General features: G+C 50.3%; 1 protein-coding gene across 1 annotated transcript; it reads right to left on the bottom strand.

Moving 5' to 3' along the window:
* Window positions 1–1,293: 1,293 nt before the first annotated feature.
* Window positions 1,294–22,359, bottom strand: LOC100627844 (cytochrome P450 4A24-like). Its single transcript, XM_084965172.1, has 12 exons — window positions 22,146–22,359; window positions 11,562–11,703; window positions 10,848–10,892; window positions 10,242–10,369; window positions 9,123–9,247; window positions 8,598–8,752; window positions 8,071–8,177; window positions 7,796–7,986; window positions 7,549–7,682; window positions 6,584–6,648; window positions 6,362–6,438; window positions 1,294–2,316 (listed from the first exon to the last, which is right to left on the bottom strand). Exons 1-12 carry the CDS (start codon window positions 22,320–22,322, stop codon window positions 2,148–2,150), a joined length of 1,515 nt encoding a protein of 504 aa, XP_084821298.1. The 5' UTR covers window positions 22,323–22,359; the 3' UTR covers window positions 1,294–2,147.
* Window positions 22,360–26,660: the final 4,301 nt, after the last annotated feature.

Here is a 26,660-nt window from a genome sequence, read left to right as displayed (position 1 = left end):
TCCCAACATTTCTCACTCACTGGTCCTTCTCAGAGATCCACAGCCCGCCCCTCCCAACCCCAGACTCGAAGTGACTAGATTTTCCTTTACTGGTTCAGCCCCTTGGTTCAGCACTAGGAGAGAATAGAGATGAGGGACCATCATCCCACACTCTGAAAGGGACCAGGTGAAAACTCTCCATCACTTCACACCCGGGAACTTGCCAAGCTTCCTTCCCACGATGCTCCCTGGTAAACCTCGTGGCCCACGGCCTGCCAGGTCTGAGCATCCACCTGAGCCCTTCTTGTGCAGAATGAACTAGCCCAGTGAGCTAGGAACCAGGGGACTGGGCTGAAGGTCCCAGCTGCAGGTCCCAGCTGGGGTGATGTCCCTTCAGCAGGCATATGGTGGCATCACCCCACCGGAGAGGACAAAGGGAGGTCTCCTGTGGCACCGAGGGCCCTGGGCTGGGAAGGACAGGGTGGGGATCAGAGGAGGACCCTTGTGCAGAACCAGTAAGAGTGCAGGGGTGCTTGCAGAGAGGCTGGGGAAGGAGTGCGAGGGGCCTGGGGCTGGTCAGGGCCCAGGGTTGGGGGAGAATGGACCAAACCCAGTCTCCAAGAGTGACCGGGTGGAAGAGGCCCCTCCTCCCTCAGGGTGGCCCAGCAGACAAGCCAGGGCTACAGGGGCTGTCCTGTGCGGGAGGGCCCACTGGCTGGTCTCTGCCTAGGGTCTGACATCCTCTCACACTGGCCAAGACTTGTGGCCACCTGGTTGCTGCCTTGTGACAGCTGTCCACTTGTGCCACTGAGGAGCCTGCTAGCCCTATGCGGGAGGAAGGGCTGATGGGACTGGTGACACGGTCAGGCTGGGTTCTTGTCCAATCTCACTGGGAATGAAGCACTGAGCCGTTGAGCCCTCACTTGCCCCCAGGCCTGTAAGGCTTTCCTGCTCAGGAGCAGAGGGGCTCTGGCTGGGCCCCACTCTGAAGAAGGTGGTATGAGGAAGCCACCGTGGAGTAGCAGGGAGGGGTAGGCTCCTTCCTGACAGGTGACAGGTGAGGGGTGACAGGTGTGAGCTTCTCCCCTCTGAGCCTTTGGAGACGAGCCCTTTCTCCTAACTCAGCTGCATCGGGAGCCTCAGGCTCTGGGCAGGGTGTGGGGCCTCAGGGCCCCAGGGTGGGAGGTGGCAGGGGCACTGGGACACGCTCAGCCTGCTGGGGTCCTCCCCTCCTCATCTCCTCTGTCTTTCCTCCCTTCCATTCCTTCTCTCTCTTCCATCCAGCCATCGCCTCTCAAAGGAAGACACACAGACTCCAGGTGACACAGCGAACTTTATCAGGGAGTCGGACAGAAGGGAGGCCACGTGAGGGACAAACATGTAGACCCCCAAGGCACGGGACAGATGGGGGCCCAGAGTGATGCTAGCCACCCAGGATTTGGCAGGCTGAGCAATGGCTGCCCAAGGCATCCACCTGGGATTCTCGGAGCCTCAGAGTAGCTGTGTTTTCTCTGAGTGGGCCCGTGAGTCCACCAATGCCCTTATGAAAGTGCAGGTGATGTGAAGACGGACCTAGAGGGCCATTTAGAGATGGCACTGGATTTGAACGTGGAGGAATCTCCAGGCGCCAAGGAATGCAAGGACTGCAGCTCTCAAGCCTCAACAAGGCAGAGAGAGAGAGAGAGAGAGTTTCTCTCCCATCCCTACATAGGGGTCCTGCCGACATCGTTGCTGTGGTCCAGCCACACCCATTTCAGACGTCTGATTCCAGACCCATCAGAGGGTGGTTTTGTGTTGTGTTAAGTCACTAAGCTTGTTGGAACTTATTGGAGCAGCAAAAGGAAATGAATCCATGGACAGACAGAAAAGCAGAAAGGCAGGACAGGGAGAGGGCAGACCGACTGGAGGACGGCAGGTGGTGGCTATTTAGGTGGACAGGCAGAGATCCGGGTGGTTCAGAGACAGATGGACAGATACACAGACAGGGAGCCTGGAGAGAGGTGAGAGGGAGAAGGGCAGAATGTCCGATGAGGCAGGAGGCAGGGCATGAAGTCGCCTTGCAGGTGGCCCAAGAGAAGGGGGCAAAGAGGCAGGGGACAGGGGAGAGGGACAGCAAGACAGGGTGGCCAGCAGGAGGCCTTCAGAGCTTGTCCTTGTCCCCCCAGCGGTTACGGGAGCTTGCGAAGCTTCAGGTGGATCCCATTTTTGGAGTTCAACACGACTTCTGGAGTGGCAATGGGCTTCCTGGAGGGATCTGGTGCCAGCTCAAAGCGGAGCAGAGTCAGGGCCACAGCCACCTTCATCTCGTTCATGGCAAACTGCTTCCCAATGCAGTTCCTGGTTCAGGGAGGGAAGAAGAAAGAAGTTCTATCAAAGCCTGTTCTGGGCAGGGCCGGCTCGGGCCCCTGAGCGCTGGCCAGAAAGAGGGCATTCAGGGCTGTCCGAGTGACCCGGCCCGACCCCCTTTCCTAACAGGTCACACTGGTCTTGCTGCCCAGCCTTGGTCCTGTTTGCTGTCCTGATTGGGTGATTTCCATTCTTCTATCTTCCAAGTCAGTAATTTGTTGCTCTGCGTTACTCATTCAACTCTTTCTGCTCGTAAGTGCCTTTAACTCCACTTGCATCTCCGCACGTTTTCTAGGTTTTCTTGGCCCCTCCTCATGTTTGCTAGAGCCTTTCTAAAGTAATCTGCGGTCGTGCTTATGTCTGGTCTTAATTCCTACATATTTGCTCTTAATTCCTTCAGCATTTTCACCATCTCCTTTTTGAACTCAGTGTCGGATGGACTGCAGAGGTCGGCTCCATTGTTTGCTCCTTCAGGTGAATCCTCCTGCTCTTTTAACTGGGACTGGTTCCTGAGCTTCTTCATTCTGCTTACATTTTTCTTCATCTGTGAGTTTAGGGAAAACAACTCCTGTAGGCTTGGTGGGCGGTTTATATGCAAGCACGCCCCTGGGTATTTTGTGAGAGCTTGTCCTTTATTTTTGGCTGAGGGTTTGGATGCTTGGTCTCTCTGTCCTCACTGTGCACAGGCTGTGATCTCCTTGATAAGGTGCTGTGCATGCTTCCAGGGACGCTGAGGCCATGGGCAGAGCCAGTGTCTGGTTGCTGGGCCCTTGACAGTGGCAAGGACCCGAGGGAAGATGGCACAGGCTGCTCCGGGTTGCAGGGCCCTGGGAGGTGGCACAGAGTCTCAGGCAGGTTTAGGCAATTCCCGGAGTGTTTGGCGGTGGCATTGGCAGTGGCAGGGCGGGTGCATTCCCAGGGGAGGAAGAGCCACAATACGTGGCGTTGGGTTGCAGTGCAATCCTCTGTGCCTACCTCTGAGGTGATCGGGTTGCCCGTCCACAGAGCCCTGGTGGTGGCGGACCATGCTCAGCTCTGGCTGGTTTGCCCCCATCGGCTGTAGAGCAGGCAAGAGGCACCCCGTTGCACTTCTCCCACGTAAGAGGTGCCTAGCCACCCAGAGCCCTGACCTCCAAGCATCTGCGAGTGCCCAGAGAAAGACATTCTTATGGTGGCCTGCCCCTCTTCTTCTCATCCTCCCCAGCAAGGGCACCTTGCTTCTCCTATGGGCCCAGACCTCCTCCTATTTTTTCTTGGTTGTGGCACCCTGCTGGCCAGCCCCTCTCTAGCCCCCCAGGCTGTCTGCACACAGCCAACACGAGTCCTTTCCCCAGAAGCAAACTGCCCTCTGGAGCCTGAGTGTCAGCGCCCAGCCCCCAGGGGATCATCCCAGGCTGTGGGGTGCCAGGAGGTGGTTCCGGTGGTCTGCACGGCTTTCTCTCGGCTTTGCCCTCTTCAGTCCAGCTGTTGCACTTTTCTCTGTGACGTTGAGGTCCCTGCGTCTTGGCTGATCTCTCTGACAGTTATGTGGCTTCCGAGGGTGTGGGTTCCTCTCCTCTTTCACAGCTCCCTCTCAGGAGTGCTGGTCCCATCCTGACTCCTTTCTCTTTCTCTCTGTCTCATGTTTCCCCCTTTTGTTCTACCCACTTATGTGGAGGGGTTCTTGCCCTTTTGGGAGGTGGAAGGACTTCTGCCAGCGTTCAGCAGCTGTTCTGTGAATCGTTCAACGTGTCAACGGGCAACGTGTTTGTGGGAGCAGGTGAGCAGGACGTCTTACTCCTCTGCCATCTGGATCCTGCCCAGCGATTGTTTCTTGACTCTGAACGCTTGGAGGCAGGGCCAGGGACTCTGGCTCTGTGTTCGCATCTCCAAGTGACATGGATAGAGTAGGACAGTTAGTTATACAGGTGCTTGCCAAAGTCCCCCAGGAGGGGACCACAGATAGAGAGAAAAACCCAGGGAACTTTGGGAGAACACTGCAAGTGATTAATCGCTCAAGAGAGGCATTGGCGTGTTGTGAAATGAAGCAGAACTGATGAACTGTGAAATCATAAGTAAATACAGGAGCTACGCCTCAGGTTGGCCAGTGAAAGGTAAAAGGCCTGCATTCAAGTTCATCGAGATCATGAGCCTTGGGATCAAGGACAGGAAGTTCCGGGGAGGATGCTATTCCAAAGCAGGAGACTCTCTTTCTGGGAACCTGAGGTGAGTCAACCTATTTTAGCGTATGTTACCACCCTTCCGCAGTTGGAATAAGCACCATGGCAGTCCTGGTTGGACCTCAGAGGGTCAAGTATTCTCTTACAGGCTAGGAAGGAGGAGGGAATGCCGTCAGCCTGCGGTCTGCTAGAGAATGAGGAAGCGGAGGGTCTTTTCGCACTCGCCACTTCCTTGGATTATAAGGATGTAGCCCACCCAATCCTCGGGGCTGACCCTTCTTGCCTGGCGGCTCGTATTCCTCACAAGGGTTCTACCTTAATAAATCTATTGCTGGCCTATCACGGGGTCTCTTGATGAATTGCTCCTGCTCTGAGGCGCAAAGAACCTGAGTCTCAGTAAGTCCAATACCAGGTGAGTGATTTTATTTTTTAAAAAATTGGCTTCAAGTCCCAATCTGTTTTTAGGTTGTTTTTGTTCGAGGTATTCAGGTTTCTGAAGCACAGGGTTTGGCACACAGAGAGCGGCTTGGTAAATAGTTTTATGCTTGAATCAAGCTAAGGATGGTGAAAAAACCTCTCAGTGAAATAAAAGTCCATGTCCATTTTTTTTTTTTTTTGTCTTTTCCTAGGGCCACAGCCACAGCCACACCAGATCCGAGCTGCGTCTGCGACCTACACCACAGTTCACAGCAACAGCTGGTCCTTAACCCACTGAGCGAGGCCAGGGATCGAACCCGCAGCCTCCCGGTTGCTAGTCGGATTAGTTTCCACTGCGCCACAACCGGCACTCCTTTTTTTTTTTTAAATTCAATATTTATTCTGACCTTAGAAGTGAACTGCCCAGTACAACCCGCCCTCTAGTGACAGATTCAGTGTGTGCAGACAATGTCTACAAGGAAGGCCTGGACTCTTGATTCACACATTGACTACTTCACAGAATTATGGATGAACTTCAAACTTGTTTCTGCTAATGACAAAGGTCTGGAAATTACCCTTTCGTGGGAAGCTCTGCAGCCTTTGAAGATTTTCTCAGCAGTCACTTTGGAGCCTATCACTCTGCTCAAGCGCTATTTCAAGTGTGCTTTATAAGGCACCTTACAAATGCAATTGTCGTATCCAAAGAGAATGTAATATTTTATATTTTCTCTCAAAAGCACTTGATTGCCCTCCGTTTCCTGCTTTTCTTTTTTTTTTTTTTTTTGCCAGCGTTAGGCTATGTCGATTCTGGGATTGTAGCATATAACTCCCGCTAGATACAAAGACTTTTTCTCACTGGAAAAGGTGCCAGGGCTATGTGAATATTAATGCGCTGTCAAAATTTTGTTGGGAGAGAGCACAAAATAGAGAACCCTGCAGTGGGCTGGAAACTGGCTTCAAGGGGCAAGAGTCACCGTTCACGTATTTGGCTTGAACAATCAGGACAGGGAAGGCAGCTGGAAACCCAAACCCATTTATATCGCAGTGAGACCCTGAGCGTCAGATTGGGGAACGGAGCAGAAGGGGCAGTGGGCTGGATCAATAACAGGCGAAGAGAGAAAATCACCTTTAAGGTAACTGAGATTTGTGTAAAAGAAACATCTGACCTTCATATTTCATGAAAAATTCTACGGCTGAAAAGGCACACGCCTAAAGTGAGGAAACCCCCAGAACACTTTGGAAAGGCCACTGACACGGAGATGTGTCCGGCCGCTGGGAGAGTCCGGAGGTCAGGAACTGGGGGGCGTGCTCTGAAGGCCTTTTTGTACATGGACACAGCCTCCTTCTCAACACACCAACATAAAGGGCATGACGGCACGTAGCACATATGGACACAGGTGGGGACAGACGTGGGGTCACACCCAGAGACACGCTGCTGACCCAAGTCCAGAGGGGCTCACCTGGATCCTCCTGAGAAGGGCATGAAGGCATGGCTGTGTCGAGCAGAACCCGGTGCAAACCGGGATGGGTCAAACTCCTGCAGAGAGAGCACAGGGGCCAGGAAAGTGGCGTCAAACTCCTCTCAGCCACAGCGGACAAGAATCCCAGAGAAGGAAGGAGCGGGAGGAGGTGTTGCTCTGGGGACAGCATCCCATCCCTCCTCCCGGGGACCCTCCTCATACCTCTGGGTTCGGCCACACCTGCGGGTTGTGGTGAAGGCCGTAAATGGAGAGCGAGAGGGTGATTCCTGTGGGGAGGGCAGGGGGTGAGAAGACTGATGGTTCCCGTGGCAGCAGGGGTTCTGTGCCTGCACAGAAGACTTGGCAGCTGCCATGAGAGCCACTCCCCATCACTCTGAATGAATGAGGCTGAGGCAGGGGAGGTGGGCTGGAGGTGACAGAGCAGGGGATCAAAGACCAGGAGCCCGGAACCATGACCCAGCCCTGAGAGGCCAAAGACCTGGAGGCTTCCTTTTAGGAGTGACTCGGGTGACAACTCCCACTTGTCAAGTGCCATCCGGGAGCCCCTGAGGAATAAACATTGACGCATCGACTCCTCACAGCAGTCCTCAAGGAAGGCACTCCTACCCACGTGTCTAGATGAGGACCCGAGCCTCAGAGAGGCCATGCGGCAGGTCTAGGACCCCACGGCCGGGAGGTGGCAGGGCTGGGCCTCAGTCCCAGTGGGAGGTGAGCCAGTGGGTGGCCTCCAGCCATGGCAGGGCTCTCAGACCTGGTCCTCAGCTGCTGTCTGCATCCCCCTGAGGGCTCCTCAGGGACTGGCCACCTGACCTGGGGACAGTGGGTTCCCGGAGCTCCCTCATTACTTGGACCCCTTATGGAATGAACCACATCTTCCCCTGCTTTTGTCTCCTTGTCTCCCAATTCTTCAGGTCCCAGGGAAATTGAATCTGAGGGCTCGATGAGAAGACGCCATTCTAGGGCTAGCATTTGTATGCTGAACTTTTGCTGTGTTCAATTTCTATATCAAGCATTTCACCACCGCATCCTAAATAGAGAGTCAATATCAATTAACTTGAGGCAGGAATGGGTCTGCAAGTGTGGCTGGTGGGCAAGTTCATGTGGATGTCTGATCTCCCATGTTTTCAGCGAGATGCTGAGGTTAGTGGGTGTGGTGACGCTCATACCTGCAGGTAAGGAGCGTCCATCAGGGAAGGTGATGGGCTTGCTGAGCTCTCTGCTAACTCCTGGTACTGGCGGATAGAGTCTCAGGGCCTCCTTGATGCACATGGTGGTGTAGGGCATCTGGTCCAGGTGGTCCCTGAACAAAGGCCATCCTGAGGCTGGGCAGAGTTGGGGAACGGGGGAGTCTCCACTCGCTGGGGGTGGGGGGTGGGCGGTCCGTGCGGGGCTCTCCGTCTCTGGGACACTCACCAGGTGATGGAGGTGCCGTCCCCCAGGAGGCCTTGGATCTCCTCCCGACATCTCTGCTGATGCTCAGGGTGGGAGGCCAGAGCATAGAGGATCCAGGAGATGCCACTGGCTGTGGTGTCATGACCCTCGAACATGAACGTGTCCACTTCGGCACGGAGGTCGGTGTCCGACAAGCTGTTCCCCTTCTCCATCTGAGGAGGCAGGGGGAGAGTGCAGCTTTGCCCCTTCCTCTGTGCTTCTGGGCAAAGCCTCAAGCCTATGCCCCCAACACTCACTCGGGCAAGGAGGAGGATGTCCAGGAAATCCAAGTGCCTCTTCTTCCTCACGTTCTCCATCTCTCCCTGCTTTTGCACCTGCGCCTTCTTCAACTGGATCACTCGGTCTGTTTTGGAACAGCGGTTCCCAGGCTGAGCTGAGAGCTCCGGGGGCCAGGTATATCATCCAGGGTATCCCCACTGCCCCTCGTGGCCCAAGTTGGGTGTTGGGTGGATCAGGATGAGAGAGGGCATGGTTTGGCATGTCTGGGCTGAGACTTCCAGCCTCATGCGACACAAGCCAGGATTCCCCCATAACACAGGTCCTAGGGGCTGATGAATCAGCTGTCACCAAGCAGTGACCCATGAAAATCCCTGCACAGCACCTGCCACCCTGATATCTTAGTCCCCAGTCCCTGTGCCAAGGCGACAACCAGCGTGGCGATGTCTCAGCTGCTGAAAAGGACACAGGATACTCTCTTTACCTCAGGGACAAGGCCAGGAGTTCCCGAAGAAGGAGGGGAGAAACTCAGAACTAGAAGCGGAACCTGTGTGTTGATGGGCTATCCTGGCGGCACGGTGGTTCTTACGGCCTTCAGGGCTCAGCCTGTAGATGATGTCATTCTGGAGAAAGGCACTCTTCGTGCGGATAGAAAAGAGATTTTTGAGATCCCAAATGGCCTGGATGTAGGAGTGGGAATCCCTGAAAGGGAGAGGATGAGAGGAGACTTTACTGGTGGGAGACCTGAATTGGAGAAGGAGTAGGGCTCTAGGGGGAGGTGTCAGTCAGTGGGGACAGGCAGCACTGAGGCCGTTGTCCTTCTGCCCCACAGCCCTCCAGACCCTCTGCCCTTCACCAGTGGCCTGAGTGGCCAGGCGTCTCCCTGTGTCGGGGATCAGGATGTGTGACTGAGTCTGGGTTTGGTCTGGGCTGGAATTTGCCCGTGGTGGGGGGCTCCCTGCCGAATGATGCCTTTTGTGCTGAAAAGCATCCCGCTGTCCCAAGTGCCTGCCAGGGTGGTCCTCCCCAGCTGGTGAGAACAAGCAGCTGCCACTGCAGGTGTGTCACTGACCCGTCTGTCTGGACGCTGCCCTGGTGGCTGAAGGCGCACTTCATGATGGTGTCCAGGGTCATCAAGGAGACGGGTCCCACGATCTCCAGACGTGGGTCCTGGGCGACGAGCTGCTCCCACTTGTCCTGTGGTGGGAGGGGGACAGTGACCCTGCTCTGCTCTGGTGCTGGCAAGGCCGGGCTCTCTCTCTGCCTCTCCACGTCTTCTGATGAGATGTCTCAACTTTCTAATGGTGTGTGTTTCTCACCTTGAGACTGTAAAGCACGTGAGTAATCTGATGGCTGTTTCAGCCCTATTACATAATTATACGGTTTGTGTGTGTGTGTGTGTGTAATTAACTAATTCTGTTCTCTTCTATATATTCCTAATGAGTTCCAAGTTTTAGGATCAGTCCATGATGATAACCTCCTTTTGGCAGATCTGAAAGCAGAGTTTCTGACAGGACGAGGGGGGATCTTGTGTGTCCTGAGGTTGGAACTGGCCATAAGACTTCCAACATCAGCAAGTAAATTTGTCAAGGCAAGAAAACGCCTAAGGGTCTATACTGGGGCCCCTAGGAATGGACACAAGGTCCTTCTCTTCCTTTCACTCATCCAGTGCTAGCTGAGGTCTGGTGGTCCACCGTCTAGATCAGAGGTGGTGTTTATCGTGGTCCAGCTCCGTGAGTGTGGACCTGGCTACATTTCCTCCCACGGGTGACTCACTTCCATTCCGAAACCCTGGCACTGAGGCCAGAGTCCTCCTGGGCAGCATCCTGGCATCTACTCGCTGCCCCTGAGCTGCCTTCCCCAGGCCGGCCATTGCAGCTTACCCTGTGATCCTGAAGAAAGACCCTTGCTCTAGTCCACTTTGTGGAAGAGGTCGTGATTGTCAGGGAGTCGACCCTGAATTCACCACGACCATTGCTCCCAGGGCAAGGAGCAAATTGTGGATCCAAGCTGGTGCCTGGGTGCTTTTCTGTCCCATCCCGTTTGGGGGAGCCCCATTTCATAGCATGTTCTTAGCACCTCATTCTGGAGGCCTGCCTGATGGCTGCCTGGGGGACACAAATGTCTGAGGGTGGACTCTGTGAGTTGTGCCGGGGGTGAGTGTGTTCAGGTGAGACAGGGATGGACTCACCAGCATCACTTGGACAGACTTGGCCATGAGACCTACGTAGGGCTTCAGGATGTCATAGTGGAAGGCTGGGGTCAGCATCCGCCGACGCTGGAACCACGTCTGCCCATTCAACAGGAGCAAACCACAGCCTGGGTGACAGATGGGGGTGTGTGTTGGTCTGGGAGACGTGATCAGATGGGTGACCAGGGACAACTCGGGAAGAAGCAAGGGTTTTCGGAGAAGGCGCATCATGGCAAAGGCAGGAAAGGCCAATATACTTCACTTCAGGAACGTGAATGGCCCCCAAGCCTGGTCATCAGGCCAGAGATTAGGGCAGCTCCGAGATAAAGGTTCTGAAGATATACGAGTGCAGGTGATAAAATGACCTAAATAAAAGTCATGCTGAGAACTTTGGAGAGGCCTCAGAAATGATGCTGAAGAGGGTGAGCTTCAGGAGGACTCTCAGCACCATTTGGAAGGGTGGGGTTTGTATCAGAGACGAGACTTTATTCAGAGATGAGGGTGGTAACTCGGTGCCAGGCACCTGTTTTTCTCCACGATCCAATGAGGCAGCCCTTGGCAAACCTAACTGGTGCGGGGACTACATGTATATTTAGATGTACTTACCAATCCAGGGGATCAGCAATCTGTAGACAACAGAATTCTTGGGGTCTGAAAGGTAAGGAAGGAAAATGGAGGGGACGAAACATGGCAGGCAGCCCTAAGGCAGCTGTGGTCCAGACCAGGGCCTGCCAGCCCTTCCTGATGAATGGCAGCTGGCAGTCTGTCTCAAGCCACCTCCCACTTGCCTCCCCCGCCCCCAGTCCAGACTCTCTCTGTCTTGCTGGTCCCCGTGGGCTCAGGAAGGCAGACTCAGTGTCCCAGCAGAAGAACACCCACAGGACTGACATGGTGAATTGGCAGGAAGCATAACCTCTGTCCTCAGTGTCATAGCCTAAGACGGAATGCCATGGTTTCCCTATAATTAGCAGTGTTGTAGCCACCCCATGACCCAGGAGAGGCAAGAGGGAGACGTGCCCAGTGGAAATCAGTGTGGATGGGGATTGTCCTTCAGATCTGGCGTCATCTCAGTTTGGTTGGAAGAAAGAAAGAAAGAAGGCAGGAAAGACAGAAGACCGAAATCAGCTCCACCCAGCTGGTTAAGCTTTCACTCTGAGCAAATTCTGTTGGCGTTGGCCTGCCTTGTGGGCTGGGAGAATGTTTGGAAGAGTTGAGGCATTGATGGCTGAAGTGTCAGTCTCTCCTGGAATTTCACAGACCCAGGGCCATGCACCCAGGAGGGAGGGTTTTCTCCCATGTGGATGGGGGTTTCCCTCTCACCTGATCTCGCCAGGACCACCTTCATGTAGTCAGGGTCATAGACCAGTACCATGGCTCTTGTTCCCCACAGCCAGCGAGCACAGGCACTTGGGTATTTCTCTATCCTTTTCAGGAGTGATTGCTGCTCACCTTCCTGTTGAAACTGTCAGCGGGGGAGAGATAAGTCAAAAAACCCCTTCTTCTGGCTCCAGGGCTAGGGAGGAGGGCAGGAGGGCTACAGGGAGATAGGTGTGGATCTGTCAGCAGGACTAAGCCTTCAGAACTGTTTCTTATGACCTGGGCTCTGATCCAGACCTCGTTGGCTGTCCAGCCTTGTCCTAGGTCCAGATTCTGTCCCATTGTCATGAAGAGCCTTGTATGGGCCATCACCCTGTACTGCCTATAGAAACTTACATCAGGGACCGACTCCCTGGTGCTGGAAACCTTTGGAAGTCATTTGTCTGGCATTTGCATAGACTATTGATGACAATCTTGTATTACTCTGTAAGCATTTTTCATACAGTTTGCTCTTTTAGGGAATAAAATGGATCATTTTTAAAATGAAATTTATATACTAGTTGTATTTTACCATACTCGTTGTAATATGTTTTCAATATTATCCTAGTACACATATAAATTTTTTTTCGAGATAATCACTCACTTTTTTTTTTTTTTGGTTCTTTTCATTAGAGTGTGTTTAGTGTTCCGTTAATTTCTAATGTACATCAAATAGGCCCAGTCACACTTACATATACATTCTTTTTCTCAGACTATCCTCCGTCGTGTTTCATCACAAGTGTCTGGATTTAGTTCCCTGTGCTATCCAGCAGGATCTCATCGCTAGTCCACTGCAACGGCAATGGTTTTGCATCTATTAACCCCAGACCCCATTCCTTCTGACCCCCACCTCCTCAACCTTGGCAAGAACTGCTTTGTTCTCCAAGTGCACGAGTTTCTTCTCTGTGGCAAGATTCGTTTGTGCAGTATTTTAGATTCCAGATATAAGTGACCTCATATGGTATTTGTCTTTCTGACGTACTTCACTTAGCGTGAGAGTCTCTCGGTACGTTCATGTTGCTGCAAATGGCCTTATTTCGTTGGTCTTTATCATTGTGTATCTATACCAATTCTTCTTCTTCTCTTGTTTTACCTAATGGATTTCATTGCTTTTACAGGTTACAACAATCATCATAACCAAACCCTACAGCATGTCCACCGCCAACCCTCGGTACATCCCCCCGCCCCCCAACCTGTCTCATTTGGAAGCCATAAGTTTTTCACAGTCTGTGAGTCAGTATCTGTTCGGCAAAGAAGTTCACTGTGTCCTTCTTTTAGATTCCACATGTCAGTGATAGCATTTGCTGTTGGTGTCTCATTGTCTGACTGACTTCACTCAGCATGCTAAATTCTAGGTCCATCCACGTTGCTGCAAATGCCATTATTTCTTTCCTTTTAATGGCTCTGTCGTATTCCGCCGTGTGGAATCCTCTTTATCCACTCCTCTGTCAATGGGCATTTAGGTGGTTTCCATGTCTCGGCTATTGCAAATAGCGCTGCAATGAACACTGGAGCACACGTGTCTTTTTGAGTCATGGTTTTCTCTGGATAGATGCCCAGGAGGGGGATTGCTGGATCAAATGGTAGTTCTATGTTTAGTTTTCTGAGGAATCTCCAGACTGTTTTCCACAGTGGTGGCACCACTTTACATTCCCGCCAACAGTGTACTAGGGTTCCTTTTGCTCCACACCCTCTCCAGCCCTTCTTGTTTGTAGACTTTTGGATGATGGCCATTCTGGCCAGTGTAAGGTGGTACCTCATCGTGGTTTGGATTTGCATTTCTCTAGTAATGAGTGATGTTGAACATTTTGTCATGTGTTTTTTGGCTGTCTGTGTGTCTTCTTTGGAGAATTGTCTGTTTAGATCTCCTGCCCATTTTCTGATGGTGGTGTTTGTTTTTTTGGTATTCAGCTGCAGGGGGTGTTTATCAATGTTTGGAGATGAATCCCCTGTCGGGTGATTCATTTGCAAATGTGTTCTCCCATTCTGTATGCCACATCTTCTTAATCCATCCATCGGCCAAGGGCCATGGAGGTTGTTTCCATGTCTTGGCTATTGTGAATAGCGCTGCAGTGACCCTACAGGTGCACATGTCTTTTTCAAGGGAACTTTTGTCTGGAAATGTGCCCAAGCGTGGAACTGCTGGGTCATACGGTCATTCTATACTGGGTTTTCGGAGGAACCTCCATGCCCTCTTCCATCGTGGTTGTCCCAGTTTACACTCCCACCAGCAGTGTAGTGGGGACCCTTTTCTCCACGCCCTCCCCAGCGTTTGTTGTTTGTTGTCTTGTTAATGATGGCCACTCTGACTGGTGTGAGGTGGTACCTCAGAGTCGTTTTGATTTGCATTTCTCTAGTAATGAGTGATGCTGAACATTTTTTCACGTGCTTGTTGGCCGTCTGTATATCTTCTTTGGAGAAATGCCTGCTCAGGTCATTTGCCCATTTTTCAGTTGGGTTGTTGGTTTTTTTGTTATGGTTGAGTTGTCTAAGTTGAGTGTCTATTTTAGAGATTAATCCCTCATCAGTTGGATCCTTTGAAACTATTTTCTCCCATTCCTTAGGTCGTATTTTTTTTTTTTTTTTAGTATGGTTTCCCTTGCTGTGCAAAACTTGTCCGTTTGATTGGATCCCAATGGTTTACTTTTGCTTTTATTTCTGTTGCTTGGGAGTCTGACCTAAGAAAACATTTGTATGGTTGATGTCAGAGAATGTTTTGCCTGTGTTCTCTTCTAGGAGCTTGACGGTGTCTTGTGTTATGTTTAAGTATTTAGTCCATTTTGAGTTTATTTTTGCGAATGACGTGAGGTTGTGTTCCAGTGTCATTGATTCAAAGGGGCTGTCCATTTTCCCCAGTACCACTTGCTCAAAAGACTGTTTTGTTTCCCCCCCCCCCCATTTTCTTTCTTTCTTTTTTTCTTTGTTGTCTTTTTAGGGCCCCACCCACAACTTAGGGAGTTTCCCAGGCTAGGGGTCAAATTGGAGCTGAAGCTGCAGGCCTACACCACAACCACAGCAACACAGGATCGGAGCAACGTCGGCGACCTACACCAAAGCTTACAGCAGCGCCGGATCGTTAACCCACTGAGTGAGGCCGGGGACCGAACCTGCATCCTCATGGATGCTGGTCAGATTTGGTTCCCCTGAGCCACAGTGGGAACTCCTTTCTCCCAATGTATAGTCTTTCCTCCTTTGTTGAAGATTAATTGGCCGTAGGGCTCTGGGTTAATTTTGGGGTTCTCTCTTCTGTTTGACTGGTCAGTATGTCTGTTTTGGCACGAGTCCCACACTGTCTTGGTGACTGTGGCTTTGTAATATTGCCTGAAGTCTGGGAGTTCTGCCTCCTGTTTGGTTTTTGTTCCTTAGGATTGCTTTGGCAATTCTGGGTCTTTTATGGTGATACAAATTTTTGGATTGTTTGTCTAGTTCTGTGAGGAATGTCACGGATAATTTCACAGGGATTGCATTGAACCTGCAGATTGCTTTGGGTAGTATGGCCATTTTAAAGATATTGATTCTTTGAGCCCAGGACCATGGAATATCTTCCCATGTCTTTGGATCCTCTTCAATTTCCTTGATTAATATTTTATAGTGCTCAGCCTATAAGTCTTTCACCTCCTTGGTCAGGTTTGTTCCCGGGTATTTGATTTTTTGGGGTGCAGTTGTGAAAGGTATTGTATTTGGGTATTCCTTTTCTAATATTTCATTGTTAGTATACAGAATGTTCCTAGCATTCTGTATTCTGTGCTAATTCTGAATGTTGATCTTCCATCCTATTACTTTGCTGAATTCATTGATCAGTTGGAGTAGTTCTTGTGGGGAGTCCTTAGGCTTTCTGCATGTAGTATCATGTCATCTGCATACAGTGACAATTTTACCTCTTCTTTTCCAATTTGGATAGCTTTTATTTCTTCTGTTTGTCTGATGGCTGTGGCTAGGACTTCCAGCACTATGTTGAATAAGAGAGGTGAGAGTGGGCATCCTTGTCTTGTTCCAGCTTTCAGTGGGAAGGTGGAAGGGGCTCAGCTTTCCCCCACTGAGCGCTATATTTGCTGTGGGTTTGTCACAAATGGCTTTCATTATGTTAAGGTATGTCACCTCCATACCCACTTTGGTAAGAGTTTGTTTTGTTTTTGTTTTCTTTTTTCTTTTATCATGAATGGATGCTGGGCCTTTTCAAATGGTTTTTCTGCGTCTCTGGAGATGATCATGTGGTTTTTGACTGTCCTTTTGTTAATGTGGTGTATGGCACTGATTGATTTGCATGTGATGAACCATCCTTGTGAAAGTGGGATGCATCCCACTTGTTCCTGGTGCGTGATCTTTTTTGTATGTTGTTGGATTTGGTTAGCTCAAATTTTGTTGAGAATGTTTGTGTCTGTATTCCTCAAAGCTATTGGCCTGCCATTTTCGTTCTTGGTAGTGTCTTTGTCTGGTTTTGGTATTAGGGTGATGGCGGCTTCATAGAATGTCTTTGGGCATGTTCCTTTTTCTTCAAGCTCTTGGAAACGTTTAAGAAGGATGGGTATAAGTTTTTCTTTTTACGTTGGGTAGACTTTGCCTATGAAGCCATCCAGTCCTGGTGTTTTGTTTGTAGGGAGTGTTTGTCGTCCATTGTTCATATTCAATTTCGTTTCTAGTGATTGGTTCCGTTCAGTTGATCTGTTTCTTCTTGATTCAGTTTAGTGGGTTGTGAGTCTCTCAAAAGTTGTCCATTTCTTCTAGGTTGTCAAATCAGTTGGCCTGTAATCGTTCACAGTATTCTCTTACGGTTTTTGGTTTTTCTGCAGTAACCGTGGAGATTTCTCCTTTTTCATTTCTTCTTTTGTCTCTGTGGGTTTTTTCGCTCCTCTTCTTGGTGCGTCCGGCCAGAGGTTTGTCAATTTTGTGCTCCTTTTCGAAGAGCCAGCTCTTGTCTTTTGTTGAGTTTTTTCTACTGGTTTTTGAATCTCTATTTTATTGGTTTCCTTCCTTCTGCTGACTTCAGGTTTTGTTTGTTCTTCTTTTTCTGATTGATCTAGGTGGTGGGTTAGGTTGTCGATTTGAGATTTTTCTTCTTTTCTGAGGAAGGCCTGTGTCACTATGCACTTCCCTCTAAGCACTGCTTTTGCGGAATCCCATAGATTTTGAATGGTTGTGTCTTCATTGTCTTTTGTCTCTCGAGGTATTTTTTTAATTTCCTTTTTGATTTCCTCATTGACCCACTGGTTTTTAGCTGCATGCTGTCAGTTGTTTTTTCTCCTTTCTTTTCCTGTGGTTGCTTTCTAGTTTCATGCCCTGGTGATACATCAGAGAAGATACTTGAAAGAACTTCTGTAGTCTTCAATTTGTTGAGGATAGTTCTCTGCCCCGGTATGCGGTCAGTCCTTAAGAATGTTCCATGTGCCCTTGAAAAAAGACTATTCTGACTTTTTGGGTATGTAATATCCTGAAAATGTCCACTAAGTCTATCTTTCTATTGCATCGCTGAGGATCTCTGAAGCCTTCTCGATTTTCTGCCTAGAGGATCTGTCCACTGATGTGAGTGGGGTGTTAAAATCTCCTGCTATGGTTGTATTCCCATCCATTTCTCCTTTTTTGCCTGTTAGTATTTGCCGGATGTATCTGGGTGCTCCTATATTGGTGGCATATGTATTGAAGGCTGTAACATCCTCCTCTTGCATGGATCCTTTTATCGTCAGACAGTGTCCTTCTTTGTCCTTCTTTCTGACCTTCACTTTGGTGTCTGTTTTGTCTGAGTATTGCGACTCCTGCTTTCCTGCCTTGTCCATTGGCATGAATTATCTTCTCCCATCCCCTCACCGGCCACCTCTATGTGTCCGTTGCCCTTAGGTGAGTCTCTTGAAGACAGCATACTGTAGGCTGTTGCTGTTTTATCCAATCTGCCATTCTGCGTCGTTTGTTTGGAGCATTCAGACCGCTGGAGTTCAAGGTAATTATTGATAGGAATGTATTTATTGCCATTTTAAACCTTGTTGATTCTAGGTTTCTCCTTTGTTCCTTTCCTTTTTTGGCTGGGTGATTTCCTTTTATTTTACGGTTTTGTCCTTTTCTGTTTAGTTTTTGTGAGTGCAATGTGGTTTGGATTTGTGGTTGCCCTGTTTTTCCAGTATGTTAACCCCCTCCTCTATCTGCTTGCTTAACCCGATAGTCATATATAAAGTATATTTAAATATATATTTAAATATATTATTTAAAAAAGAGTCTAGATGTTCTTGCTTTCCTTCCCCACGGTCTATGATTTTGAAGTTTGATTAACCCCTTCGTGTTTGTCCTTCTCCTGTCCCTTGTCCCTTTCGTAGTAGGTTATCTTTGTCTCCCTTCAGATCTGTATGCTGGCTTATTGAGGTGACTGCGTTCCCATTGTGATTTCCTCCCTCCCATTTCTTTGTGCTTCTTCTTTAGTCAGAGAAGCCCTTGCAGTATTTCTTTTAGACTGGGTTTAGCACTTCTTTACTCTTTTAGCTTTTGTTTGGTGGAGAAGTTCTTTCTTTCTCCTCCTATTCTACACGGTATTCGTGCTGGGTAGTTTGTTCCAGGCTGCATATTTTTCCCTTTTAGAACTTCGAATATATCTTGCCAGTCTCTTCTGGCCTATAGCGTTACTGTAGAGAAATCGACGGATACCCTTACGGGGGTTCCCTCAGAGTTAACACTTTGTGTTTCTCTTGCTGCCTTTAGAATCCTCTCTTTCCCTTTAACTTTTGCCGTTTGTTATTCTATTATGTCTTGGTGTGGGCCTTTTTGAGTTCAACGTCTTTGGAGCCCCCTGTGCTTCCTGTATCTTGGTAACGGTTTCCTTTAGGTCTGGAAAGTTTTCAGACATGATTTCTTCACATGTGCTTTTAATTCCCTTTTCTTTTTTCTTCTCCTTCTGGAATTTCTATCATGCATCGATCGGCCTGCTTTATATTATCCCATAGATCTCTTATATTGCTTCATGACTTCTCATTTGGCTTTCTGTCTGCTATCCTGACTGGGTGATTTCCATTATTCTATCTTCCACGTCACCGATTGGTTCCTCTGCACTATTCCTTCTGCTTTTTAGCGACCTTAGCTCAGTTGGCATCTGTGCAAGTGAATTTTGAAATATTCCTTAGTTCCTCCTTGTACTTTCGAGTTCCTTTCTAAAGTAATATGCGTTACTGCTTAGATCCACTCTTAATTCTTGATTCTCACCCTTGATTCCTTCAGGGTCTTCACTATCTCCCTTCTGAACTCAGTGTCTCCTAAGCTGCAGAGGTCTGTTTCCTTGTTTGTTGCAGTGCCCAGAGTGTTGGACAGTGGCAGCAGCAGGGTGGGTGTGTTCCCAGGGGAGTGAGAGCAACAGCAGGTGGTGGTCGGTTGCGGTGCCCTGTGTTTTTGCCGACCCCTGAGGTGACTGGGGTTGCAGGTGGAGCCTATTCCCAGACCCCTATGGGGGGCAGGCCAGGCCTCCTTCTGGTTTCTGAGATGACTGCTGTAATGTGTCCCTGCCACATGTAGTTCACACAAGAGGCACTGTGTCGCCCTTAGCCTCCCCGCTTCCCTTAGCTCACCCAAAGATGCCTGGCCACCCGTGGCCCACACAAGAGGCCCCCAGCCTCCTGTAGCCTGAGCAGGCAGATTCTCTCCATCCATAGCCTGAGCCAGTGGCACCCCACCCTCTGAGAGTCTGCGTGTGAGCAGGGAAAGACATCCCTATGGCGGTCCACCCCTCCTCCTCTCACCCTCCCCAGCAATGGCGCCTTGCTTCTCCTGCAGGTCCAGATCTCCTCCCGGGTTCCCTCGGCTGTGGCATCCACTCCCCAGCCCGTGGCACAGTGCTCCCTGGCCCCTCAGGCTGTCTCCACACAGCCAACCCTGGTCCTCTCCCGGGAACTGACTTTCAGAGACTGAGTCTCAGCACCCAGCCCCCGCCCGAGTGTCTCAGGCTGTGCCATCTGGGGCGGTGGTACAGATGGTCTATGCAGCCCTCACTCTGCTTTGCCCTCCTCAGTCCAGCTGCTGAGCTTTTCTAGGCGACTCTGAGGTCCCTCCATCTCGGCTTATCTCCCCGTTGGAAAGGTGTCTTCCCATGGCGTGGGTTCATTTTCCCTTTAACAGCTCCCTCTCAGGATTGCTCGCATCCTCGTGATTCCTTCTCTCGCTCTCTTTTCTTTTCTTTTACACAATATGTGGAGGGTTCTGTGCCCGTTTGGGAGGTTTACGTTCTTCTGCCAGCGTTCAGTAGATGTTCCGTGTGAATGGTGGCACGTGTAGATGTGTTTTGGGTTGTGTTTGTGGGGGAAGGTGAGCACGACATCTTACTCCTCTGCCGTCTTGATCCCTCCTACCATAAATGTTTGTTTATAATAAATTATGTTTAGGATGTATATGGCTAAGTGAAAAAAAAAAATCCCAGTAGTCACGTGTGTGTATAAAGTTATTTTACTTTATAAGCGTCTAGGCAGTTGTAGGACAGAATCTGTATGTATACATATGAGAAGGGTGTTGATTTAAGATTTTGATGTATGGATTTCTTTTTTGCTATTCGCCTGCACCTGCAGCCTATGGAAGGTGCCAGGCTAGGGGTTGAACTGGAACTGTAGTTGCAGACCTGTGACGCAGTTGCAGCAGTACTAGATCCTTAACCCAGTGAGCAAGGCCAGGGATAGAAGCCTCACACTCACAGATACTGTGTCAGGATTTAACCTGCCGAGTCGCCACTGGAAATCTTGATATGTTGCTTTTCATCTTATTTTCACTTACCAACAGCCAGCAGCTTTTGTGCAATTGCCCCTGCCTTCAGGAATCTTTTGAAACGCCTCCGTGTGGTTCACAAAGGCCTTTGCTTTCTGCCTCTCCCTTCTCTAGCCTTGCCTCCTGACACCCTGGCCATTGCACAGGCCCCGCCACTGGGTTCCCAGAGATGCCGCTGCCCTTGCTCCGTGGTGGCTCAGTCTGCTCTCACTTCGGCGCCTCTGCCCATGTTGTTTCTGCTGCGTGGTGTCCCCAGCCTCTTTGCCACAGAGCAACTGCCTCTCTTCCACTTCTGAGACTCAGCTTTGTCTCTTGCCCTTGGCATTCTCGACCCCACGGGGCCCGGACAGCTTCCATTTCACGGGCTTCTATGTACCCCACAGCCACTCCCTGCCCATTGGAGGGCCCACGCTCCGCCTGCGTCCTCTGACAGTCAGGACTTCCCAGCTCTGGGGCAACCTGCCCTCCTGGGGGCCAGGTCCCTTCGTCGAGCACATATTTATTGAGGGTTGACTCCGTGCCAGGCCCTGGTTTGTGGCACTGATTTAGGCTGTGGCTCTAGATCCTTGTCCGTCTGCATCCCCCAGTCTCGTGGAGGAGACAGAAGGATCAAGAGGCCGTGAGAGTAGAGGATCATGCAGGGGTGATGGAAACCAGACAAGGCCACAGGGGCTCACGGAGCAGAGTTCCAGAGGCTGGAATGCACAGGCAGGTGGGGAGGCCCCTGAGCATCTTGGGGTGAAGGAGGTTAGGGAGGGGAAGGAGGGAGGGAGTGGGCCAGTGCCTCTGGGCTTGGCAGCTTCCAGTTCCCATCATGGCTCCACTCTGTTCTCATCAGGCTGCCTGGAAAGAGGGGCCTCTGCTCCCTGCAGTCCCTGATCTCCCCCTACCATTTGTTTAATCCACCAACCCTCGGTGAGCCTCTCTCCGTGTGGCCCCTTTCTCGACCAGGCCAGTGCTGCCCGAGCTGGGTGGGTGGGAGCTGCCCTTCCTCAGCCTGCAAGCTCCTCCTTTCCCTCCTTTCTGTCACTGCACACAGTGGCCTGATGGCCCTCTGGGCCAGGCTCTGTGCTGGGTCCAGGGGCTGAGGTATTACTTGCTTTGCGGCAAGAGCTCGGAGTCCAGGGAAGGCGGAGCCCAGGTGGGCGATTATGCAACTCAGATGTTATTTGTCCCTCCCTGACGCCATCTTGGAATCCTGGCTCAAGTGTGCCAGCAACTTATGAGACTTGAAGTTCTGAAACTGCTGTATGGAACATCTCTGAGTCTTAGGAAGCTAAGCCTCCTTGTCCCTACAGCTTATTGCACCTGCAACAAGCAGCTGAGCCTGGTACCTGAGAGCTGACAAGTTTTCAGATTGCTGTCTGTTGTCTCCAGGGACAATGAGGCAGAGGGCGGGATCCTTCAGACAAAGGTCTGGGCTCCCAGGCAAGCTCAAGGCAGAGAGTACGGCATGGTACCCCTGGGGCAGGGAAGCCTCTAGAAGACTGTTCTGTGAGAAGAGCTGAAGCTGCTGAGCCTGAAGATGGAGAGACTCGGGAAGGAAGAGCCATTGTCCTCAAAGGGCAGGGCTGCCGGGACAGCCTGCAGATGCACCGAAGGAAGGAGTGTGTGACAGAGCCGAGGACACCAGCCCAGGGTCCTGTGAGCGAGGGAGCTGCCCGGACTGGGATGAGGAGCCACTACCTGAGAGGTGAGCTGGCTTCTTACATGGGGCCACCTGCTAACAAACACGAAACTCTGTCCCTTGGACTTGCTGGCCGTGACCATGCTCCGAGAGTGCCCAGCCCTCCCTGCCCTCCCACTCCCGGGTCCCCTCTTACCTACCTCCCTGCTGTGTCCATAGAGCCAGTGGGAAGGAGGGGACGGGAACTGCTGGAGGGCTTTGAGCAGCCACTGTCTGCGCAGGTAGAGCTGTGCTGCCTTGAGGAGAAGTAGCAGCAGCCCGAGCAGGGAGGCCACCTGCAGGAGCCCAGAGACACTGGCCAGGGCAGGGACCGTCATGGTGCACGGGCTTCTGGATGGCTGACTGTCCCTGACTGGGGCTGACCTCCCCTGAGCATCCAGCCTAGTCAGGGAGGATGGCCCCGCCCACCTGGGGGAGGGTGGTGAGGAGGGTAGAGGTCAGAGCTGGGCCTCCAGATATGCTAACTATGGAGAAAATATGTGCGCAAAGCTTTGTCCGCGAGAGGGACAAAGGCCGTGCAAAACCCACTTTTCCTTCTCCACATCACTCGCCAAAGAGTTCATGAGCATCTGCAACCTGCCAGGCAGTCGGCTAGGTGCTGGGACACAGCTGCGAGCAAAGCAGACATGAACTTTGCTTGACTCCCACACATTCACTGGCTCATTTGCCCTACGTGCAGTAGGTGCGGTTACCTCTATCGTTATCCCCCTTTCAGAGGTCAAAACCCATTTCAGAGAGGAGAGGTGATGTAGCCAGAGGAACACGGCCTTTGAGAGTCCCAGCTGAAATCCTTGAGCTCGCAGCCCTTCTCTGTTGGACCTCAGACTGCCAGCCTCAGCTGCCTCTGCCAGGTCCCCCCACGGCTTGTCCCAGTCCACTGTGTGGTTGTGTCCTGGGAGACTGTGCCAGTGGACGGAGCTCTGGGCTTGGAATCAGGAGCCCCAGCCCCAGGGCAGCCTCACCACACATGCAGCTAACAACATGTACTCTCTGAGCCTCCGTTGCTCCTTTGAAAGTTGGCATGTTAGTACATTTCCTGTGTACCTCCTGTGACTACTCATTCGTTCATTCAGTCATTCACTCAGCAAATATTTCTCTGGCTCTACAGGTAAAGGCCGAAAATGGTATTAGTACAATAAAAATGACAAAGGTTGTCCTGGAAGAATGAAGAGTGACTGGGACAACCAGGGAAGGGGAAAAGTAAAAAAATTCAGTGGACTTGTAGGGCGAATAGGAACTCACCAGGCAGAGAGTGCTTCTAGAGGGATGGGGCCTAAAAAGTCATGGGCATCAGTAAGTTGCCAGATACCAAATTAAAACTCAGAAGTCAAAGGCATTTCTATGTAATTACATGGGGAGATGAGATTGAGAATTTAGGGGAACCATCCCATTTAGCATCACATCGAAAAGATTAAAACACTTAAGAATAAACTTACCTAAACAGGCAAAAGACCTAGGATTTCCCACCATGGCTCAGTGGAAATGATTCTGTCTAGCTTCCGTGAGGGCGCAGGTTCTATCCCTGGCCTCAGTCAGTGGGTTAATGATCTAGCATTGCCATGAGCTGTGGTGTACTTCACAGAGTCTACTTGGATCTGGCGTTGCTGTGGCTGTGGTGTAGGCCAGGGGCTACAGCTCTGACTCAACCACTAGCCTGGGAACTTCCATATGCTGTGGGTTTGGCCCCAAAAAGACCAAATAGATAAATAAATAAATAAATAATTAAAGAGAGAGAGAGAGAGAGAGAGAGAGAGAGAGAGAGACAAAAGACCTCTGCACTGAAAACTATAAGACACTGATGAAAGAAAGCAAAGATGATACAAACAGATGGAAAGTTTGCAAGAATCAATATTGTCAAAATGAATATCCTACCCAAGGTTATCTTCAGGTTCAATGCCATCCTTATCAAAGGACCAATGACACTCTTCACTGAACTATAACAAAATCTTTAAATTTTTTTTATGGAATTCAAAGACCCCAAATAGCCAAAGAAATGTTGGGAGAAAAAAAAAAGAACAACAGGAATCAGTCTCTCTGACTTCAGACTATAATACACAAATACAGTTATCACACCCATGTAGTTCACATAACAAAAGCAGAAATAGAGATCAATGGAACAAGATGGAAAGCCTAGAAATACACCGATGCACCTATGGTTAAGAGTAACCTAAGCAAAGTATCCAAGAACACACAGTGAGGGAAAGAGACTCTCTTCAACAAGTGGTTCTGGAGGTCCCGTTGTGGCTCAGTGGGTAACGAATCCGACTAGGAACCATGAGGTTGCGGGTTTGATCCCTGGCCTTGCTCAGTGGGTTGAGGATCCAGCGTTGCCGTGAGCTGTGGTGTAGGTGGCAGATGTAGCTCAGATCCCGCGTTGCTGTGGCTCTGGCGTAGGCCGGCAGCCACAGCTCCAATTCGACCCCTAGCCTCGGAACCTCCATATGCCGCAGGAGCAGCCCATGGAAATGGCAAAAAGACAAACAACGACAACAACAACAACAACAACAGCAACAACAACAAAACCAAGTGGTTCTGGCAAAACGGGACAGCTACAAGCAAAAGAATGAAGTTAGAACAATCTCTAACATCGTACACAAAATAATCTCAAAATGGATTAAAGGCATAAATGTAAGGTGAGATACTCTAGAACTCTTAGAGGAAAACACAGGCAGAATGCTCTCTGACATAAATCTCAGCAACATCTTATTTGATCCACCTCCTAGAATAATGACAATAAGAACAAAATAAACAAATGGGACCCAACTAAATTCGAAAGCTTTTGCACAGCAATGGGAACCCTTCAAAGAATGCAAAGACAACCCACAGAATGGGAGAAAATCTTTGCAAGCAGTGCACCGACCCAAGGGTATAATCTCCCACATATCAGTACCTCAGATAACTCAGCAACGAGTACACAACCCAACCGAAAACTGGGCAGAAGATTTAAATAGACCTTTCTCCAAAGAAGAGATATGGATGGCCAGGAGGCATAGGAAAAAATGCTCCACCTCACTAACTATTAGAGAAATGCAAATCAAAACTACAACGGGGTACCACCTCACACCAGTCAGAATGGCCACCATTAACAAATCTGCAAATAACAAATGCTGGAGAGGGCGTGGAGAAAAGGGAACTCACCTTCGCTGTCTGTGGAAATGTAAATTGGTACAGCCACTGTGGAAAACAGCACGAAGGTGCCTTAGAAAGCTGAATATAGAACTACCATATATATATGACCCAGCAATCCCACTCCTGGGCATATATCCAGGCAAAACTTTCATTCAAAAGGGTACCTGCACCCCTATGCTCATAGCAGCAGCATTCACAATAGCCAAGATGTGGAAACAACCAAAACGTACATTGACAGATGAATGGATTAAGAGTTGTGTGGTAATACCAAGAGATACAATGGAATACTACTCAGTCATAAAAAGGAAAATATAATGGCATCTGTAGCACCGTGGATGCAACTAGAGACTCTCACCCTAAGTGAAAGAAGTCAGGAAGAGAAAGACCAATACCATATGATATCACTTATATGTGGAATCTATAGTCTGGCACAGATGACTCTACCTACAAATAAGAAACAGACTCATGGACATAAGAGAACAGACCAATGGTTGCCAAGGGGGAGGGGGAAGAAGAGGGATGGATGGGGAGTTTGGGGTAGGTAGATGCAAACTCTTGCATTTCAAATGGGTAAGCAATGAGGTCCTGCTGTATATAGCACCGGGAACTCTATCCGGTCCCTTGGGAAGGACCGTGATGGAAGATCATACAAGAGAAAGAATGTGTTCATGTGTATGACTGGGTCACTAGGCTGTACCACACAAGCCGGCCTAACACTGGAAATCAACCATACCCTAGTCAAAAATAAACATCAAAAAGCCGTGGAGATCATACATGAAAGAGCAAGGGATGGCGATACCTTCATCTTCAGGCTCTTCCATCCCTATTTCATGACTCGCTGCCCCAAGATCACATCAAAGGCCCACAGTTCAGAAAGTAGAACACAAAAGATTTTTGTAAAGAATTGCTTGAACACAGCTCTCTCAGGAGCCTCCAGTTTCCTCCTGACCTGCTGCCCCACCCAGCTGAAATGTGCTTAATCCAACAGCCTCGCCCTTTGGCCAGCTTTGTGGCAAGTGATTCACACAAGCTAAGGGGCTGCAGTCTAGACGCCCGTCCAAACAAGAGGTCAGGTTCCAGGTAGCACCTGCACACAGCCCCTCCCATCCCAACATTTCTCACTCACTGGTCCTTCTCAGAGATCCACAGCCCGCCCCTCCCAACCCCAGACTCGAAGTGACTAGATTTTCCTTTACTGGTTCAGCCCCTTGGTTCAGCACTAGGAGAGAATAGAGATGAGGGACCATCATCCCACACTCTGAAAGGGACCAGGTGAAAACTCTCCATCACTTCACACCCGGGAACTTGCCAAGCTTCCTTCCCACGATGCTCCCTGGTAAACCTCGTGGCCCACGGCCTGCCAGGTCTGAGCATCCACCTGAGCCCTTCTTGTGCAGAATGAACTAGCCCAGTGAGCTAGGAACCAGGGGACTGGGCTGAAGGTCCCAGCTGCAGGTCCCAGCTGGGGTGATGTCCCTTCAGCAGGCATATGGTGGCATCACCCCACCGGAGAGGACAAAGGGAGG

This window comes from Sus scrofa, chromosome 6, assembly GCF_054392235.1.
Source record: "Sus scrofa isolate SSC_HxYL_T2T_F1_AM1 chromosome 6, Sscrofa_HxYL_maternal_Yorkshire_Landrace_v2.0, whole genome shotgun sequence".
NCBI classification, from domain to species: Eukaryota; Metazoa; Chordata; class Mammalia; order Artiodactyla; family Suidae; genus Sus; species Sus scrofa.
The sequence above is the reverse complement of the archived record's forward strand: the minus strand, read 5'-3'. Positions and strand labels throughout refer to the sequence as shown.